General features: G+C 41.3%; 1 protein-coding gene across 3 annotated transcripts in view; it reads right to left on the bottom strand.

Annotated features, from left to right (window-relative positions):
• Nucleotides 1-184: 184 nt before the first annotated feature.
• Nucleotides 185-21,189, bottom strand: part of LOC139408767 (ARF GTPase-activating protein GIT2-like) — a 22,199-nt gene continuing 1,194 nt past the window's right edge. Inside the window, exons 2-21 of one of the 3 annotated variants that reach the window (XM_071153066.1) lie at nucleotides 20,614-20,747; nucleotides 19,985-20,097; nucleotides 19,686-19,791; nucleotides 19,464-19,550; nucleotides 19,203-19,333; nucleotides 18,799-18,893; nucleotides 18,642-18,687; nucleotides 17,975-18,026; nucleotides 17,821-17,893; nucleotides 16,711-16,808; nucleotides 16,459-16,570; nucleotides 16,178-16,332; nucleotides 12,681-12,833; nucleotides 11,965-12,174; nucleotides 11,675-11,764; nucleotides 10,840-10,922; nucleotides 10,508-10,681; nucleotides 10,011-10,208; nucleotides 2,720-2,783; nucleotides 185-2,432 (exon numbers count right to left, since the gene is read on the bottom strand). In XM_071153066.1, coding sequence (XP_071009167.1) covers nucleotides 2,223-2,432; nucleotides 2,720-2,783; nucleotides 10,011-10,208; nucleotides 10,508-10,681; nucleotides 10,840-10,922; nucleotides 11,675-11,764; nucleotides 11,965-12,174; nucleotides 12,681-12,833; nucleotides 16,178-16,332; nucleotides 16,459-16,570; nucleotides 16,711-16,808; nucleotides 17,821-17,893; nucleotides 17,975-18,026; nucleotides 18,642-18,687; nucleotides 18,799-18,893; nucleotides 19,203-19,333; nucleotides 19,464-19,550; nucleotides 19,686-19,791; nucleotides 19,985-20,097; nucleotides 20,614-20,747 — 2,384 coding nt within the window. In that variant the 3' untranslated portion in view covers nucleotides 185-2,222. The remainder of the gene's footprint in view (nucleotides 2,433-2,719; nucleotides 2,784-10,010; nucleotides 10,209-10,507; nucleotides 10,682-10,839; nucleotides 10,923-11,674; nucleotides 11,765-11,964; nucleotides 12,175-12,680; nucleotides 12,834-16,177; nucleotides 16,333-16,458; nucleotides 16,571-16,710; nucleotides 16,809-17,820; nucleotides 17,894-17,974; nucleotides 18,027-18,641; nucleotides 18,688-18,798; nucleotides 18,894-19,202; nucleotides 19,334-19,463; nucleotides 19,551-19,685; nucleotides 19,792-19,984; nucleotides 20,098-20,613; nucleotides 20,748-21,189) is intronic. The other 2 variants (XM_071153064.1, XM_071153065.1) reach the window with 2 other exon arrangements.

The following is a 21,189-nucleotide window of genomic DNA, read 5'->3' as shown; positions in this document are numbered from 1 at the left end:
TGTGATTTATTCAATGGGCAACGCTACTGTACAAAACATTACTCTGATAAAATTATCAATAAAGAAAAAAAATTGAACAATTAAATCGGAAGGATATATGACAGAACAGAACAAACTGTAGCCTAATAGTTGAGGTAGGCCTATTCATTATTTATAGATTGAGTAATATAAAACAAACTAGTAGTCGAGTTATAAATTCAAGTTTATTACTTTAAAAGGCAGTTCTTTATTTCAATCACAATGTAAGTAACTGTATGACTGTTGTCTGGCTCATAACACGCAATGGCACACAATTGATCCTCACTCCCCACATCCCTGGACAACACATGACACCCACATGACTGTATGGCCCATAATACATATAAAAAGGACAAATGTTTTGAACACATCTTAAAACCCTATTAGATGCACATGTTTTTACCACTTGCAGCACAATAAAGACAATGTAAATCATGGGACACACACACACAGGCTGGGTTTAGCACACACACACACACACACCACACACAGACAGAGTGAGAGAGATCACAAGCACATCTGATTGCCTGTGGATATATTGAAATCCAAATGCTGTATAGAAGACATCACCAATATGAAAACTTGCATGCCTTAAAACAGCACAGAATATGAGGGAACTTTACCTGTTAAACATTTTAAGAAAATAAAATGTTGACAATTTGTCAAGTGTGAGATTGTATTCATACATAGAATATAGAGAAGGGTTGCATGAATTAAGAATAGATGGTTTGTACATTTTTATACTTATCTTTTTTACAAAACAAATTATAGAATTTGGGTTGGCTGTTTTGAGTATCCCTTTGGGATAAACGTCAGAAAAAAACACTACACTAAAACAAAATGTATATTGTGCATGTGTGTGAGGTATGGCTACATTGGAGGTATGATCCTATTTTTTTATGATCCTTTTTTTGCTATACCCTTTGAGTTCAAACAACTACGAAAAGAAACTGAACAATGGAAAACTGACTTGGGCGTTGTCCTCACCTTTATGGCTTTGGCATGAAACATAAAATGGCATTAATGGAAAATACCTTGAGGAAAACATTGTGATGGACGCATCATGGCTCAGTATTCCACTAAGCTACAATCAGGCCCATAATTGTTGGCACCCTTGATAAAGATCAGCAAAAAAATACTGTATCAAATAAATACAAATACTGAGCTATATTGTTGGCTCAAAAATAAAATAAGTCAAAATTATTGGCACCCCTGTTTTCAATAGTCTATCGCCCTCCCCTTGTGAGGATAAAGACACAGCCTTTTGCTAAAATGTATTATGAGATTGGAGAACACGTTGGGAGGGATCTTAGAGCATTCCTCGTGCTCTTATGGAGTGCCCTCTTCAATTTAAACCACTGGGTGTGCAAGTCTGGAGAATGAGATGGCAATTGGAAAATGTTGATTTTGTGGTCAATTAACAATTTCTACCTGGATTTTCATTAGTGCTTAGGGTTATTGTCTTGCTGGAAGATCCACTTGCAGCCAAGTGTCAGTCTCCTGGCATTGGCAACCAGGTTTTTGGTTAAAATGTCCTGGTACTGGGTAAAGTTCATGATACTGTTGACCTTAACAAGGGCCCCAGGACCAGTGGAAGCAAAATAGTCCCATAACATCAAAGATCCACCAATCCAATGTGCCAATGCCGTTTATCAAACTCCAGGCAGTGCTATGGTCAGATGTATTTATTTTAGTATTTTTTGTTCATCATTATCAAGGGTGCCAATAATTATGGATCTGACTATGTTTAAGATCCCAATGTGTTTGGCCTTGAATAAGAAGTTAAAAGCGAACTGTTTGAAAGCATTGGACAGCCAACTGTCCTTGTTGCATAGCAGAGAGCACCAAGAACAAGCACTCCCAGCAACCACAAATGTTCAGCCACCTGAAATTGATCCAAGGCTGTTTAAAATGTGTAATGTTGCAAAATAGTATCGAATGTCTCCTTTTGAGGTAATCCCAGATAGATACTCATACTGCTAGAGTATGATGACCTGTCTAAACCGATGGACAAATCCCTTGGGTAACCCAGATTTCGCATGGTCCACTTTCTGTAAACTTGAGTACTTTAAATAAAAATGGTGGCATACAAATAACAATGGTAACACTGATAAACACTAACTTGAAATTAGTACTGATAATATATATATATATATATCTCAAATATCTAAAAAGGGATGTTAGTCCTTGGGTTAAAAAAAACATCAGTTGCTGTTCTCTTTGGTTGTCACAGTGACGAGTTGCTTGGCAGCCTTGGCAATGTCATAGGCACACTGGATGACCTGCTGCGTGACCAGCTGCATGTCGGAGGGGCAAGGGTTGTGGGGCGAGGCCTTCTGGCACTCCCCATGGAGCCGGCTGGCACTAGAGGTGAGCAGCCGCAGAGACCCTCGCACTGTGTCTGAGCATGGCCTCTGAGTAAAGGAGAGAGGAGGCAGGAGGTACTGTTGGCAAAACATATGCCATTAACGGTCCTATTAACACTGCAGTGTAAGGAGTGGATTTACTGCCATTGTGTGTGTGTGTGTGATTGCATAAACTTTTCTCGACCACCCTGAAGAAAAGAGTGCAACATCTAACAACAGAACACCAGCTGAGCTAAGATGCAGGACATTCATTTCCCATCCATGTTTACCAAACAGAAAACCCTCTGGCTCTTGCATACAAAGGAGGAGTGTCTCAGTTGGTCATCCCAGCTTACCTTTGGAAACAGGATGGCCATCTCTCTCACAGCCACATGGATCCTTTCTGAGCACGGTACAAAGCTGAGGGGGGAGGAGAAAGAAAACATCAAATAATCGAGTGATCCTTTTTCCAACATAGGTGTTAGTAGATAACTCTGGCCCATTTTGTTCTCCTTCTCAATAAGACAGTTAAACAAATATGTTGAATACTTAGGAATGTTTCCAGAAGCTTGCAAAGCCATTGATCCCCTTACTACATTAAGACACTTCTTAAAGAACAAAAATCAGCAAGCCATGTCCTGGTGGAGGTTTATTAGTGGACAAGTGAGAGAATGAGCAGCCCTGGTTATGTCTACCATGGAGCAGACAAAATAGAATATACTGAAGTGTCTTCATTAATAGCAACCATGTGCTCCATTTGAGGAAATTGAACACCAGTACTGTATAGATAATTCTTGAATTATGGTGGTAAATGCTGTCCCCTGACTTTGGCACCCAGTAAAAACACTTTAAAATGACAAAAACATGAGAAATATGTTTTGTTTTATTTAACTTATTTATTATTCAATACTGTAAATACTGTTGGAACTATTTAACGTTTTTCTATAAATTGTAATATTTGTAGCTACTTTTAAGTACAGTGCCTTGCGAAAGTATTCGGCCCCCTTGAACTTTGCGACCTTTTGCCACATTTCAGGCTTCAAACATAAAGATATAAAACTGTATTTTTTTGTGAAGAATCAACAAGTGGGATACAATCCTGAAGTGGAACGACATTTATTGGATATTTCAAACTTTTTTAACAAATCAAAAACTGAAAAATTGGGCGTGCAAAATTATTCAGCCCCTTTACTTTCAGTGCAGCAAACTCTCTCCAGAAGTTCAGTGAGGATCTCTGAATGATCCAATGTTGACCTAAATGACTAATGATGATAAATAGAATCCACCTGTGTGTAATCAAGTCTCCGTATAAATGCACCTGCACTGTGATAGTCTCAGAGGTCCGTTAAAAGCGCAGAGAGCATCATGAAGAACAAGGAACACACCAGGCAGGTCCGAGATACTGTTGTGAAGAAGTTTAAAGCCAGATTTGGATACAAAAATATTTCCCAAGCTTTAAACATCCCAAGGAGCACTGTGCAAGCGATAATATTGAAATGGAAGGAGTATCAGACCACTGCAAATCTACCAAGACCTGGCCGTCCCTCTAAACTTTCAGCTCATACAAGGAGAAGACTGATCAGAGATGCAGCCAAGAGGCCCATGATCACTCTGGATGAACTGCAGAGATCTACAGCTGAGGTGGGAGACTCTGTCCATAGGACAACAATCAGTCGTATATTGCACAAATCTGGCCTTTATGGAAGAGTGGCAAGAAGAAAGCCATTTCTTAAAGATATCCATAAAAAGTGTCGTTTAAAGTTTGCCACAAGCCACCTGGGAGACACACCAAACATGTGGAAGAAGGTGCTCTGGTCAGATGAAACCAAAATGGAACTTTCTGGCAACAATGCAAAACGTTATGTTTGGCATAAAAGCAACACAGCTGAACACACCATCCCCACTGTCAAACATGGTGGTGGCAGCATCATGGTTTGGGCCTGCTTTTCTTCAGCAGGGACAGGGAAGATGGTTAAAATTGATGGGAAGATGGATGGAGCCAAATACAGGACCATTCTGAAAGAACCTGATGGAGTCGGCAAAAGACCTGAGACTGGGACGGAGATTTGTCTTCCAACAGGACAATGATCCAAAACATAAAGCAAAATCTACAATGCAATGGTTCAAAAATAAACATATCCAGGTGTTAGAATGGCCAAGTCAAAGTCCAGACCTGAATCCAATCGAGAATCTGTGGAAAGAACTGAAAACTGCTGTTCACAAATGCTCTCCATCCAACCTCACTGAGCTCGAGCAGTTTTGCAAGGAGGAATGGGAAAAAATGTCAGTCTCTCGATGTGCAAAACTGATAGAGACATACCCCAAGCGACTTACAGCTGTAATCGCAGCAAAAGGTGGCGCTACAAAGTATTAACTTAAGGGGGCTGAATAATTTTGCACGTCCAATTTTTCAGTTTTTGATTTGTTAAAAAAGTTTGAAATATCCAATAAATGTTGTTCCACTTCATGATTGTGTCCCACTTGTTGTTGATTCTTCAGTCACGTGTTTGTTTGTAAAATGGCAACACGGTAGAAAGAGGGAGTCCAGATGTGTAATGACATGGGTAGCGTTTTATATTGAAAGTCACGTGTTTTGCTTCAATAGAATGATCAAGGACATGAAAGTATAGTTTTACTTCTCAGAAAATAGATTAGTGCAAAACATTCGCAGGACAATAGCTTCATTTTCAGATGACGACAGAAGTGCAACGCTATTTGGCAAGTAAATGAGCTTATAATGAAAAAATAAAAGGTATTTTTTGCAAAGACAATGCATGGACATCATGTTTCTAATTTGTATCCTAGAAAGAATGTAGCCAGCTACATTTCCTATTGTTTAAATTAAAGTTAATATTACATTTTATTATAGCAAGAACAGCTCAAATAAAGCAAAGAGAAACGACAGCATCATTACTTTAAGACATGAAGGTCAGTCAATCCGGAACATTTCAAGAACTTTGAAAGTTTCTTCAAGTGCAGTCTCAAAAACCATCAAGTGCTATGACGAAACAGGCTCTCATGAGGAATGCCACAGGAAAGGAAGACCCAGAGTTACCTCTGCTGCAGAGGATAAGTTCATTAGAGTTACCTGCACCTCAGATTGCAGCCCAAATAAATGCTTCAGAGTTCAAGTAACAGACACATTTCAACATCAACTGTCCAGAGGAGACTGGGTGAATCAGGCCTTCATGGTTGAATTTCTGCAAAGAAACCACTACTAAAAAGGACACCAATAAGGAAAAGAGAGACTTGCTTGGGCCATGAAACACGAGCAATGGACATTAGACCGGTGGAAATCTGTCCTTTGGTCTGGTGAGTCCAAATGTAATATTTTTGGGACTATCATTTGTTTTTCAACAGGACAATGACCCAAAACACATCTCCAGGCTGTGTAAGGGCTAATTGGTCAAGAAGGAGAGTGACGGAGTGCTGCATCAGATGACCTGGCCTCCACAATCACCCAACCTTAACCCAATTGAGATGGTTTGGGTTGAGTTGGACTGCAGAGTGAAGGAAAAGCAGCCAACAAGTGCTCAGCATGTGGGAAATCCTTCAAGACTGTTCGAAAAGCATTCCTCATGAAGCTGGCTGAGAGGATGCCAAGACTATTCAAAGCGGTCATCAAGGCAAAGGGTGGCTACTTTGAAGAATCTCAAATATAGAATATATTTTGATTTGTTTAACACTTTTTTGGTTACTACATGATTCCATATGTGATATTTCATAGTTTTGATGTCTTCACTATTATTCTACAATGTAGAAAATAGTAAAACAAACAAAAAAACTTGAATGAGTAGATGTGTCCAAACATTTGACTGGTACTGTATGTATAACTTTATGACCTGGATTGCCTGTCATTGCAATTTGTTTATTTCTGTTTGGGCTTGTTAGCATATTTAGCTAGCAGCATCCATGGAAATTCACTATTACTTGTGCTATATTTGTTGGCATTCTGGTAAGACGCCTAAAGGTTTTTTTTGCCACCCCCTTGTGTACTAAGCCAGTAATACCGTAAATACCGGGATGAGAGGACGGTATATGAAATGAAATCTGGATACCGCCCAAACCTAATTATGACATGTTTTGGTGTATTTAGAGATCTATTTTGGATGCTAGACAGCGAACAAAAATATTTAAAATATTGTATAGATCAATAAAATCAAAGGCTATTAAAATACAGATTTTCTTTACTAATACAATGTGTCTTTCAGTTTACTGTCATTTGTGTTATTGCCTTAAATCACGGATTACAAAGTTATACAAGGACCTTGAGCATTCTCTCCAGCGGCAAACTGTTAGAGGGAGGGATCTATATTAATGAAAATTATTAGCTAAACACAACCTTTTAGTCTGTCTACATTTGAGGATTCCAATGATCGTTTGGTGTGTCTAAACCCAAAGTGTTCATTAGTGCTAGTCAATTTAAATGAAGGGAAATAACATTGTGAGCAAATTGATTAATCATATCACTTTGGTAAATTGGGATTTTCTGAAATGGAAGGTCATCAATTCTTTTAAGATTATTTCTTAAAAACTTCTCATTGGTGTTACCATCATTGGTGTTACCATCATTGGTGTTACTACTCTTACTGGTGGCACAATGTTATCATAATGGTAGAAATGATTTAAAGTCATTAAGTTACCCTATAGATTCATTTAGAATGGGAAGATGTACCCAAATACATTTAAATGAAAAAAAAGCCCAAATGCCAACGTAATTCAAGAACCACCCATATTCTCCCCCGTAGACTATATGATGAAGTGGAGTCTGTTACGCCCTGAAAACATCATCAACAATGAATCATTGTTTGAAACCAACACATGGCTTAGAAATCAGATAATGGAATGCATCATAACTTTCCACCATTTCAATCAATAACAATGTCTCCGTTATAACCCAGTAGACTGAGGACGCATACAAATTGGCAGGGTGAAATTCTTCAGCAGTGTTCTGTGGTCACCATCTGGAGTGGGGTTTGGCACACAAGTGAAAAAGCAAATACGACACAGCTTTAGTCAAACGGGGGCCAATAGTGAAGGTTTGTGTTAAAGACAACAGTTTGAATTCAAGTGGATTGTATAAACACTGAATGAATAGCCAGTGTGAATCTGTATTTAATAAAAACAGAACCCCCACCCCAAACAGACTAAAATCTAAGAATCAAGAATTGCCTGTGTGTTGACATGTAAAAGCCCCATAGGCCTGTACAGTGCATCCAGAAAGTATTCAGACCCCTTGACTTTTTCCACATCGTTACATTACAGCCTTATTCCATAATTAAAAATTGTCCCCCACTCAAATCTACACACAATACCCCATAATGACAAAGAAAACACTGGTTTTTACTAATTTTAGCAAATATATTAAAAAATTTAAATTTAGAATTCAAGGCATACTTAACCAGCATGGCTACCACAGCATTCTGCAGCAATACACCATCCCATCTGGTTTGCGCTTTGTGAGATTATCATTTGTTTTTCAACAGGGCAATGAGCCAACACACCTCCAGGCTGCGTAAGGGCTATTTGGCCAAGAAGGAGAGTGATGGGGTGCTGCATCAGATGACCTGGCCACCACAATCACCCGACCTCAACCCAAATGAGATGGTTTGGGATCAGTTGGACCGCAGAGTGAAGGAAAAGCAGCCAACAAGTGCTCAGCATGTGGGAACTCCTTCAAGACTGTTGTTTAAGCATTCCAGGTAAAGCTGGTTGAAAGAATGCCAAGAGAGTGTGCAAACCTGTCATCAAGGCAAAGGGTGGCTACTAAGAATCTAAATTACAAAATATATTTTGATTTGCTTAACAGTTTTTTGGTTAGTACATGATTCCATAACTGTTATTTGAGATGTCTTCATTATTATTCTACAATGTAGAAAATAGTAAAAAGAAAAGAAAAATCCTTGAATGAGTAGGTGTGTCCAAACTTTTGACGGGTACTGTAATTATTCAGACCCTTTACTCAGTACTTTGTTGAAGCACATTTGGCAGCGTTTACAGCCTCAAGTCTTCCTGGGTATGACGACAACTGTATCTGGGGAGTTTTCCCATTCTTCTCTGCAGATCCTCTCAAGCTCTGTCAGGTTGGATGGGGAGCTTCACTGCACAGCTACTTTCAGGTCTCTCCAGAGATGTTCGATAGGGATCAAGTCCGGGCTCTGGCCGGGCCATAAGATTATTCAGAGACTTGTCCCAAAGCCACTCTTGCATTGTCTTGGCTGAGAGCTTAGGGTTGTTGTCCTGTTGGAAGGTGAACCTTCGCCCCCAGTCTGAGGTCCTGAGCGCTCTGGAGCAGGTTTTCATCAAGGATCTCTGTACTTTGCTCTGTTCATCTTTCCCTGGATCCTGACTGGTCTCCCAGTCCCTGCCGCTGAAAAACATCCCCACAGCATTGTGCTGCCTCCACCATGCATCACGGTAGGGATGGTGCCAGGTTTCCACCAGACGTGACGCTTGGCAATCAGGCCAAAGAGTTCAATCTTAGTTTAATCAGACCAGAGAATCTTGTTTCTCATAGTCTGATAGTACCTTTTGGCAAAATTAAAGCAGCCTGTTGTGTGCCTTTTACTAAGGAGTGGCCTCCGTCCGGGGACTCATAAATACCTGATTGGTGGAGTGCTGCAGAGATGGTTGTCCTTCTGGAAGGTTCTCCCATCTCCACAGAGGAACTCTGTCAGAGTGACCATTGGGTTCTTGGTCCCCTTCCTGACCAAGGCACTTCTCCCTTGATTGCTCAGTTTGGCCGTATGGCCAGCTCTAGGGAAGAGTCTTGGCGGTTCCAAACTTCTTCCATTTAAGAATGATGGAGGCCATTGTACTCTTGGGGACCTTCAATGCGGTTTTGGTACCCTTCCTCAGATCTGTGTTGACACAATCCTGTCTCGGAGCTCTACAGACAATTCCTTCAACCTCATGGCTTGGTTTTTGCTCTGACATGCGCTGTCAACTGTGGGACCTTATACAGACAGGTGAGTGCCTTTCCAAATCATGTCCAATCAATTGAATTTTAAACTATAAAAATAAAGACCCTGAAGAAGGCACAGTGATGCCAAAACATTGGTGATTTACCCAATAAATGACTGGGAGTTGATATATGGAGTGTGCGACTGTATTTTTATTTGCCGTTAGTCAGCACATTCACATAAAATTATTTTTCTGGGTGTGCGCCAGCTCATTTTTTAAATTCTACAATCAATTGAATTTACCACAGGTGGACTCCAATGATTTGTAGAAACATCAAGGATGATCAATGGAAACAGGATGACCCTGAGCTCAATTTCGAGTCTCATAGCAAAGGGTCTGAATATGTATGTAAATAAGGTTTCTGTTATTTTTTTGTAATAAATGTGCAAAAATATTTTTTGCAATGTTTTCACTTTGTCATTATGGGAAATAGTGTGTCGATTGATGAGGAAAATGCTTTATTTGACACATTTTAGAATAAGGCTGCAACATAATAAAATGTGGAAAAAGGGAAGGGGTCTGAATACTTTCCGAATGCGCTGTATCTGGCATTCCAAAGGGGAATCTGAGACATTGTCCTCTTTGTTTCCTGCCAGCTACGTTTGACACACGCCCCCGCCCCTCAGCACACAGACTGAGGAGAAGGTGATAGTGCCTTGGAGACAAGGACCGAGGCCAGAGTACCACGAGCCAGGGGGGGCCTGGAGAGAGGAAGCAGGGGCCCCCTCAGCACTCTCAGAACAGGGCAGCAGGGTAGATAGACAGCCCTGGGCAGCCCTGTCAGAGCAGGGCACCAGGCTGTAGAGACAAGTCCGTCCTCGGCCGGCCCCCTCACAGCAGGGCAGCAAGCCAGAGAAGCGGCCTAGACTTCCTGGCCTGGAGCTAGCCCACACCGTGAGGAAGAAAGTCAGACAGGAAGACACAAGGGCAGGAAGGGGAGGACAGAGTGGGAATACAGGACAGTTAAAACCGAACTCAGGAGAAGAACAAAGAAAAACAGGATACATCCTCTGAATATCACAATTACTGAAGGTTGAAGGATGGATAGGTGAAGGAACAATATATGAGCAGAACCATGTCCCGTTTTTAGAACCGATAGGGCAAGTTTTACACAAACCTTTAAGTCAAGAGACCTTTTCTCTAACTGCTGATTGGAGTTTTCTGTGTTCCCCAGACCTTACCTCTCACGTTTGTTCTCCTGTGCGGCCCTCAGCAGCTCCTGAATATTCTTGGTGATCTGCTCCGTCTTACAGATGACGTCCTCTGTGCAGGGCAGGGTGGAGTCAGCCTCAGTCTCATCCTCCCCCTGCTCTGCTGTACTGCTATCCCCGAGCCAACTGCTGTTCCTGCCCATACTGTATGGGGAGAGGAGAGGTTCTATGGTTAGGCACTCCCTCACTTGTGGATCACTTTGTATATGAGCGACTGCTAAAATGTTTCCACATTTTACATACAGAAGTCAGAAATATACAATATTTTTTCTACTATAAACATTTTAAATCAAAAGTCCTACCCGGACTCCTCCAGTCCTGTGTGGTTTGGTGTGTTGTCATAGTCACTCTCCAGCATGCGGCTCTGTCCCTCCAGGCTACAACCCTACAATGGGATGAATGATCACGTAAGATGATGCTTGTCTCTTAGTTTAGTTTGCAGACAACCTTTGAATCTGGTGAGAGAACAGCCGCACAAACGCTACCAAACTGAACGTGCTTGATGAAGCAGACGGATCAGAATCATGCTCTCTGAACCTAAAAAGCCATTTCATATTAAACCAGACCTCAACTGGTTTCAAAGCAGAGAGGAAAACGAGGTAGTACGTTTGAACCAGGGACCAGCTCTGTGGCATTAAGCAGTCAATGAGATCAATATTCCTGTGGTACGGTTAAGGGCTTCAGTACAGATGGTTGTCCACCCCCTATGGCTTGTAAACACGGTTCACACTACAATGAACCATGACATTCTGTATTCCTCATCTGTTTCAACAACCCTGTAGCCTTCTGACAGGATGTATGGAAACACCACAGTGTACATGTCGTGTTTCGGGGCCTTTGAAAACACACAGACACCAATGTATAGCTCTGGCATTTCTAAAACCAGAGAGTTTCTTCAGGTATTCGACACGGCAGTGCTGTCTGCGGGAATAAGGGTTAGTAAAGAACAGCAGCAGAGTGGTGCATGCAGCCAGCCATACCATGCGGAGAGGAGAGGCAGTGAGGTACAGCAGCAGTTGAAGGATAGAGTATGAGGAGATGGTACAGGAGGAGAGGAAGTGGCAAGGCAGAGGGGATAGCACCCCTTCCCTGGGGCAGCTGCCCCCATCCTCTCAGAGGGAAGATTCGGTACTTAACCCTTCGAGCTCGCTCGTCCCGCGACCAGGACAGGGAGGAGGGGAAGGTAGGGAGGGAGGACGAGGCGTTCCCCAAAGGACCCCTCCCAATCTAGAAAGGGTTCAAACCAAGTTCACATAAAGGGAGTTGACTGTATTCTACAGGAGGAGGGGCGGGGGTAAATGCACAAACAAAAACTGAACCAAATATGCTTAAAAATAATTACCACAAACCAAAAACTCTGAAGGCAACGGTCCACAGTGAACGGCATAGAACAGTCCAGGAGGGAGCTGTGTGACCTCTGAACTTACGTTTGTAGGGAGGGGCTGGACGGTGAGGCTGTCGTCACGGCGAGGAGGCACGCCCCTGTGGGGATACTGCCTCATGGCCGAGCCCGTTTCATACATGGACATGGGGCGGCCCCCGGGGAGAGGGGGGCGGCCGGAGAGGTCCTGGGGGTGCTGCTGGCCACTGGGTGTCTGCCATCTCAGGGAGGACTTCTCAGTCTGCAAGGAGTTCAGCTGGAGGGGACAGGAGTTCAGAATATCAGCATTATTTCTGTGTAATAGCCTAAAAAAAAGGCCTGTATGTGAAACCTAAGGTGATAATACCATGGAGATTGTGAGTATATCAGTGTAGGTTTGGATGGAGAAAAATCTCTCTATCCAGACTCTCCATGACCAGGCAGCTGCACTTCCACTGTGTTTTCACTTCCTTTTCTGTAAATAGCCCTGGTCTGGTCACGAAGGACACTCCCAGACTATTGTTCTCAACTTCTCATGAGAAAACAACAAACCAGCTGCTTCCTTGAATAAGCTAAAGGTTCCTGTCATATATGGATTACAATCTGAACGTGTTCAAACAAACACCCAAATCCCTATTTGCACCGACAACATAAGAAACATGAGAAGGACCAACACAACAAGGAAGCAGTTCTTGTGGGTCTGCAAACATCTGAATCTGCACAAAGCTACTAGACTTACTGTGGGATCGGTGGGTTGTTATAATGCCAAAGTCATAAACATACCTTGCTCTGCATCAACTGGAGCTCCTCACTCAGGTGACAGTTGACCTTGAGCAGCTGCTGTATCTTGGCCTCGGAGGCCGTGAGGGCGCTCTTCACCTCCATGAACTCATGTAACGTAATGGGGCCATCAGACAAGTCCGACGACTCGGAGCTCTGAAGGATGGGGGAGCATGGTGGGATGGAGATTTTAAAAGATGCACATTTAGCACCTTTCCATTTGATTAAAATCTGTTCATACACACCCTGAGGAAGACGACGACAGATGTTTCTCATTTTGAGACAAGCGATCACATAGATATGCTGCCTTTCGTGTTTTCGTACATTCATCGAATGTTTGGAAATGACGTAGAGTCGTGTATTTGTGAAAATTCTATGGTAATATGAATGGGAAAGCGTCAGTACGTTTGGGCAATTAATAGACACCGCAGTAAATAAAAACATGTCTATTTTGTCCAGGCCCGTACTCTACATAGACTGGTGAGCAATTACCAATCAGAGTTCAATAGGCCTGAACAAAAGGTGTGCTATTCACTTTGAACTGGACTGTGTGTTTACACTACAGGGAGCAGCAACAGCACGACTTTAGATCAATAAAAAGCAATTGCAAAAGCCACAAAATACACCTTAATGGTTCTCTTTAAATACAGTATGTAAATACCATGGGAGTCATCTTACTTTGGAGAACTTTACAACAAACAACCAAAAAGAAAAGGTAGGCTCTCTCTCCCTCAATCGGCTACTGTATGCACATCAACAACGAATTAGCTCAAATCTAGTGAGGGATAAACCGTCTCAAACTTTTTTCAGCATGTGGTCCTAGTTGGCAGTCCAAATTGCACTGATACGATTAGGAATAGAAGCCTACTCGCCCTGGCTGACGAAGGAAGTAGGGTTGCAGGGTGCGACAGCTCCTTTGAACTAAAAATACAAATGTGTTTTAGCCTACTGTAGTTACGGACACTGACTGTAGCATAATATAATATATACTGAACTTGTGCACACATTTATTTACATCCCTGTTAGTGAGCATTTCTCCTAATCCATCCACCTAAAAAGTGTGGCATATCAAGAAGCTGATTAAACAACATGATTATTACACTGGTGCACCTTATGGTGGGGACAATAAAAGGCCACTAAAATGTGCAGTTGTCACACAACACAATGCCACAGATGTCTCAAGTTGAGGGAGCGTGCAATTGGAATGCTAACTGCCGGAATGTCCACCAGAGCTGTTGCCAGAGAATTTAATGTTAATTTATCTGCTATAAACCGCTTCCGTCGTTTTAGAGATTGAAATTGGCAGTACGTCCAACCGGCCTCACAACTGCAGACCAAGTGTATGGCGTTGTGTGGGCGAGCGGTTTGCTGATGTCAACATTGTGAACAGAATGCCCAATGGTGGCAGTGGGGTTATGGTATGGGCAGGCATAAGCTACGACAACGAACACAATTGCATTTTATCCATGGAAATTTGAATGCAGAGATACCGTGACAAGATCCTGAGGCCCATTGTCCGCTGCCAACTCATGTTTCAGCATGATAATGAACAGCCCCACAACACAAGGATTTGTACACAACTCCTGGAAGCTGAAAATGTTCCAGTGGTTCCATGGCCTGTATACCCACCAGACATGTCACCCATTGAGCATGTTTGGGATGCTCTGGGTCAATGTGTATGACAGCATGTTCCAGTTCTTGCCAATATTCAGCAACTTCGCACAGCCATTGAAGAGGAGTGGGAAAACATTCCACAGGCCACAATCAACTGCATGAGGCAAATGCTGCATGAGGCAAATGGTGGTCACACCATATACTGACTGGTTTTCTGATCTACGCCCCTACCTTTTCTACGCCCCTACCTTTAAAAAAAAAGGCATTTTATTAAAAGGTCATTTATTTCAAATCGACAGATTTCCTTATATGAACTGTAACTCAATAAAAAAAATGAAATTGTTGCATGTTGCATTTTTATTTTTGTTCGGCATAATATATCTTGTAGTGAAACTATACACCACATTTAAAATTGTCTCAGGAATAGAAGTGGAGGAATGTTTTCATTCAGCATCTTGAGATAATGAAAATGCACGGTTAGGGACCGTGCAAACATGCAGTCTTTGTCAGCTAAATAAAAGGAGACAATAGCCTATGTCAACCACATAAAATATGCATCCAAGTCCAACTTAAATGTATCAGATTCATGTTGGATCATTTTCACAGCTTTTCATATCCTTGAAACTGGTCCAACTCATGTAATTTCAAAGTTTTGCAGGGAAAATATTTTTGCTGTTTTAGTTAGGCTAATGTATTTTCTCCCCGGTCCCTACACATCCTCGCTCAGAGCAGAAATGGAAAATAACTTTACTGATGTCAACTAGATTAGGCTAATTATTATTGATGCATTCTATAATTCGTTTTTTTTTTGTCTTCTAGAGCAACAAGTAAAGACAGAAGAGAAGCTGCATATAGGCTTGTCTAATTATAGAAAAGTTGGCTAACAAATAGCCTACCAAATGTCAGAAATGATATGGGGTGAAAGTAGTCTGAGTAGGCAGAGATGACTAGCTGGAACCATGATGTGTTCGGACAATAGTGTACGCAATCAATCAATCATTATAGACTACAAGTGAACCTAGTGACAATCAACAAATATCATTAGACTTTTGGTGTTTTAAGGTGAATGGTGTGCATTGTTTTAGATGCTGGAATCCTTATGGAGTGGATTGAACATGCGCAGGTAGCCTCCTTTTTGAAGTGATTTGATGAAAACATCATGCCGGTGGTGTTCATGTCACATTAAAGGGTATTATAGCCTACTTTTTTACAGTTAAATTACGTCTATAGTATTATTCCCCAAAAATATGAAAGGGCGTGCACACATAGGTCCCGCACCCACTATCAAAAAAACAAACATTACCAATACATTTGATTGACAACTAAGGGATATGCACTAACTGTGGATAACAGTCATTCAAGTTCAGCAAAGCGAGTCACATGCAAGCTAACCAAATGACGCCTGCAACTTGTAGCTAGCCACCGAAGCTGCCACTCACCCACTTGTATAACATGACATCCCATCCCTCCAACTTGCTAGCTACGAGGCTCTGTGTTTTTAGCTTGCTAAATAGATAAGCTTGCCACGTTATGACTTGTGATAATTGCCCTGGCTAGTTTGTGTTGAGACCCGCACTTTTCTTTCATCCGAACGGCTAAAGACAGCAAACAACGTACAAGCTGTGATTTACAACTATTATAAATATTTATTTGACTACCAAGAAATGTATTGGTGAATATGAATTATGCAAATAGAAGCCATTTTTTAAATATATTACAAAATGTTGTTTTTTGTAACAAACTGAATTTGATATTTTTTGAATGATAATATGTCTTTGTTTCATATCTGCAAAGTAGTTAAAATAGTCAGTTTCACATAATGGCTATGCCAATACTATGTTAATGGTAATGAAAAACGAAACTAAAAACGACAAATATGGTGTTACCTTGGTTCTGCCATCTTTCCCATTCTTCCCAGGGGCTGGTTCCCGCTCTGGATCTTCATCAGACGCCACACTGTCATAATCTGGCTGGTCTTCATTATCCTGGTTATCACTCCCGTGACGGCTGTTGATTCCCTTCAGGATGAGCTCTATGTCCTCTGAGGAGAGAGAGCAACGGTCAGGGGAGTGGACCACGCCACAACCATGCCATGGTGGGTACAGTAATGAGCTTTGTTCCAAAGTGCCAAATGTAAGTAAAGTAGCTTCAGATTACTGTACTATACCTCTGGGACTTTTACAGGAGTTCCCACGTTGCCGACGTTTGGCGTCAGTTAATATATCAATGACGAGTGTTGCAAATTCATGTGCGTTGAACCTCGCTAGCTTCTGCCGGCCCTGCAAAACAAGACAACGTTGTGAAGCGGCTGTTTTGGAAGTTAAGACTCTTCAATCAAATGCATAAAACTCACCTAATGGCTTGGGAAAGAGACCCACCAATTTGACATAACAGTGAATTGCATTTGTAGTTGACTTGCCTGGTTTCTGGTGGATGAGTACTCAGGGTTGACAGGGAGGAAAGGCACCACAGTTGTGTCTGTTACCAGAGTGCCGTGGTTCTGAGTCACCAGCCACACTGACACAGCAAAGACAAACCATAAATATACATCATTTGTTTCATATTAATAATAATCTATTAAAACACACCTAGTGATACCTTTATCAAACACTTATAAGCAATCACAATTTCTGCTAATCCTACTGGGTCAGTCTTGAATTGCAGTGGCATTTGGGCATGGCATTTTAGAAGAAAAAAAAATATTTAAATGTATTTGGGTACGTCATTCCATTCAAAATCAACTGATATGGCAGCTTAATTACTTGAAATAACATTGTGCCACCAGTAGGAGCTAGTAACACTAACGATGATAATACCAATGAGACATTTTAGGTTATTGAACATTTTCTTAAAATGGAGGCCACAGATGCCCAAATCTAAGGTCCCTTCACTAAATGATACCATTAATAATTTTGCTCACATTGTTATTTCTCTTCATTCCAACTGAGTAACACCAAGTGACACTTTGGACTCAGACATACCAAATTATCAACGGAATCCTCAAATGTATGACATAAAAGATAAATGATTAGCGAATCACACTTCTTTAATATAGACCCCTCCCCCGATAACAGTTTGCTGCTGGAGGGAATGCTCAAGGTCCTTGAAGATCTTTAATGAGTGATTTAAGGCAGTAACACCAATGACATAAAACTGAGGGACAGACATTACTCATTTTTTTATAGAAATACACAATATATTAACTACTTTTGTTCACCTTTTAGCATTCAAAATAATAGATCTCTAAATCCCTAAAACATGTCATTATAACGCTACACGTCACTACTGTGACAACCCATTTGCTTACCCTAAGTCCTTTAAATAAAAGTTTGCAGTAAAAAAATACTTGCATTATGTTTTATCCTTGAAAAACAGTTCAAAATAAACAGACATGTGATGTGTAACTATTTGTTCATTGTAAAGTGTTTATTTTTTATTTTTATGGTTGCATAAGCAAGGGCCACAAAATGCCACCGCAATTCAAGAACGACCCTACTACAAACAATCAAATGTCACTGTATCTGTTCACCTGCATCAGTTTCTCTTCTGTCCACTTCATCATAAACGTCCATGGCAAGCTCTTCAAACTGATGGTTAGTGAGCTGAAATCACAAGCCACAGTAAAATCACATCACTGGTATGTCAAAAGGACCATAATAAAACTAAAAGTTCATTTCACTCACAGACTGGAGTTTTTTCTTTGCAGCTTTTGCAAATTCTGACAAATCCAGACTGCTGTGGACAAAAATAATAAATAAAATAATATATAAATTACACACACACACACACACACACACACACAGTACCAGTCAACAGTTTGGACACACCTAGTCATTCAAATGTTTTTCTTTATTTTTTGTATTTTATACATTGTAGAATAATAGTGAACATATCAAAACTATGAAATAACACATAGAATTGTATGTAGTAACCAAATAAGTGTTAAACAAATCAAAATACATTTGAGATTCTTCAAAGTAGCCACCCTTTGCCTTGATGACAGCTTTGCACACTCTTGGCATTCTCTCAACCAACCAACTTTTGACTGGTGCTGGTACACACACACACAATCTATATATCATCAGTTTATATAGCAAATGCAAGACAATAAATTATAGCCAACAGTTGACATACTTACACATTTCTTTCCCATCAACATATGAAAGCAAAGGGAGATAAACAATGGTGTGGTAAAGGAATGATGTTTTAACCTCAGTTACTATGGATACACACAGATGCATTTCATTTTGGCTTATCAGACTTTGAGGTTTTTGTAAAAATGTCACAAAGATGCCTGAACAGCATTCTATTACTCCATAAGCAAGCAATGGTGTTGGGTTCAGTTCTTACCGGTCAGCCATTTGTGGAATTATGAAGTGCTGTCCGTTTCTATGATCTAGTAGGCAAACACAGTCAGATTAGAACAAACAAACATCATTGTTCAATTCATCAATTCAATTCATCAATGAATCACCCTATAACCCCCCCTCCTTCTCTGCACTCTTACCTGGCCTTCTCCCACAGAGGTAAAATGCCAAGCAGTCAGTGAGTTCATACTGGATCTCTACCAGTCTGTCTGCCAGCTCCTGATGCCCTGCTTGTCTGAGCGGAACAGGAATAAAAGGTCAGGAGTCTTCTCCACATCAATATTAGTGGCGGTGAGGTCAATTTCTGTTTACTGTAAATGTCAACTATAGCACTTTTTATTTCTAAGAACGCTCTACAATAAAGCCAAGGGTGGTAAAGTTGTATTTTATTCAGTGAGTTGACACATCTGTAATCATGTAGATTCTTCTAATAAACTTTAGTACTAGGCAGCCTCATAAACCGTTCTCTGCGAAAGAGTTGTGCAACCATCAGGGGTAATGGATTGCTACCGTGCAGTATAAAAGAGTATGAAGCCTGCTTTACCTTGCGTAGTCAATAGGGGTCTTACCCCCCATGTCTAGGGCATCGGGATCCGCCCCATACACAGCCAGCAACTCTGCCTGCGACACCTGGCCTGCCTTAGCTGCTACATGCAGCGGAGTGTTTCCTTTTTCCTGAAGAACAAACAGGCCACCACCCCAAAACAATATGACACTGGACACTGTATGGGCACTGTTGTAATAATGTGCAGGCTCATAATCATTCCATTATGTATTGACACATTTCAGGCCATTTTTGACATACCGGGTGGAAGAAGTTGGCCTGGGCTCCCAAAGACAACAGTCTCAGGCACGTCTCCAGGTTCCCAGTCCGAACACTGGAGTGGAGTTGCTAGAGGCAACACCAAAGAGAGGTTTGGTTAGCTAACAGCTCAAAAAAAAATTGGGGGGGATAAATTGGCAAATGAATGAGCTCAATGGCAACGAAGCTTGCAATCCAGGGGATGTTCTAGCTGCAATCTCTCACCTTACTGAGGTCCTTCGTAGTGACACTGTCATCCTCTCGACAGGGCATTCGATGGACATAAGCCAGCATCTGATATTTGGCCTTGATGAACTCCGTTTTATGGGGACTGGAAAGGGAACAGACACACACTAATAAACCTCTGAGACTGTCCTCACCCCAATGGCACTTTAATACAACAGAGAGTCCCACACTGATGGTCTTAGATCATGGCGAGACTAGATGCTTATGCTTTGTCATGACATTGTTGAAAGTTCCATTGTTTAACCTTCAACAAAAGGTTTGAAATGTGTTCCACTCACTGGACTCTGTCCTGGGGGTTGGCCTTGCGTTTCCCACTCGAGATAGACGAGGGATCCAGAAGGCAGTGCTCCCAGATGGAGTTGGACCCATTGCTGTACAATGTCTGAACCATCTAGAAAAGAAGCAAACAATAAAGCCACTGTTCTCCGATGGTAAATGCAAAGATACCACAATAGAAAATGACTCAAGTAAAAGTGAAAGTTACCCTGTAAAATTCTACTTGAGTAAAATATACTTTTATTAGGCAAACTAGACAGCAAACCAGGGGCACACTCCAACACTCAGACATAATTTACAAACGAAGCATGTGTGTTTAGTGAGTCTGCCAGATCAGAGGCAGTAGCAATGACCAGGGATGTTCTCATGATAGTGTGTGATTTGGACCATTTTCTGTCCTGCTAAGCATTCAAAATGTAACGTGTACTTTAGGGTATCAAGGAAAATGTTTGGATTAAAATGAGCATTATCTTCTTGTAGTGAATTAAAATGTGTCAAAAATATAAATAGTAAAGTACAGATACCCAAAATAACAACTTAAGTAAAATTACTTTAAAGACTACCAAAGTACTTTACACCACTGACTGTTCTTGTGTCAGTACTACTGTGTGAGTTTGTGTGAGGTGCCCACCTGTAGTTGGGAGGGGGGCCATGGTGTATGGGTCAGGTGTCGGACTTGGGAACTGTGTCGTCCCAGACCCCGGTGGATGCTGCAGCACTCATCACAGACCAGCACACCCCTGTTCACTGAGCCCCAACATGGGCCTGGAAAACACACACACACACACACACAAGATTAGACTCAATATTACTACAAAGGCTCCAAGTCCACACACAAACACCATAAAGACTAAAATAGTCATGCATCCAGTGCACCAGCCTGTTCTCAGAGCATTTCCTATTATTCCGTACGTAAATCCAAGACATTCCATTCAGTATGATATGTTACGTTTGGTATGGTTACATAAAACAGATGGTTACTTAAGGCAAAAACTGAAAGTATGTTGGTTGGTCAGGGTGGATGTATAACACGAACATCTAGCTACCCAAAGGTTGCAAGTTCAAATCTCATCTGGGACCATTTTAGCATGTACCTAACCCATTAATCTAACTCCTAAACTTAACCCTAACCCCTAGCTCGCTAACGTTAGCAACCTAGCAAGAATTCATAGCATATACGTTTAGCAAATTTGCCACATATTATACG

This window comes from Oncorhynchus clarkii, chromosome 5, assembly GCF_045791955.1.
Source record: "Oncorhynchus clarkii lewisi isolate Uvic-CL-2024 chromosome 5, UVic_Ocla_1.0, whole genome shotgun sequence".
NCBI lineage: Eukaryota > Metazoa > Chordata > Actinopteri > Salmoniformes > Salmonidae > Oncorhynchus > Oncorhynchus clarkii.
The sequence above is the reverse complement of the archived record's forward strand: the minus strand, read 5'-3'. Positions and strand labels throughout refer to the sequence as shown.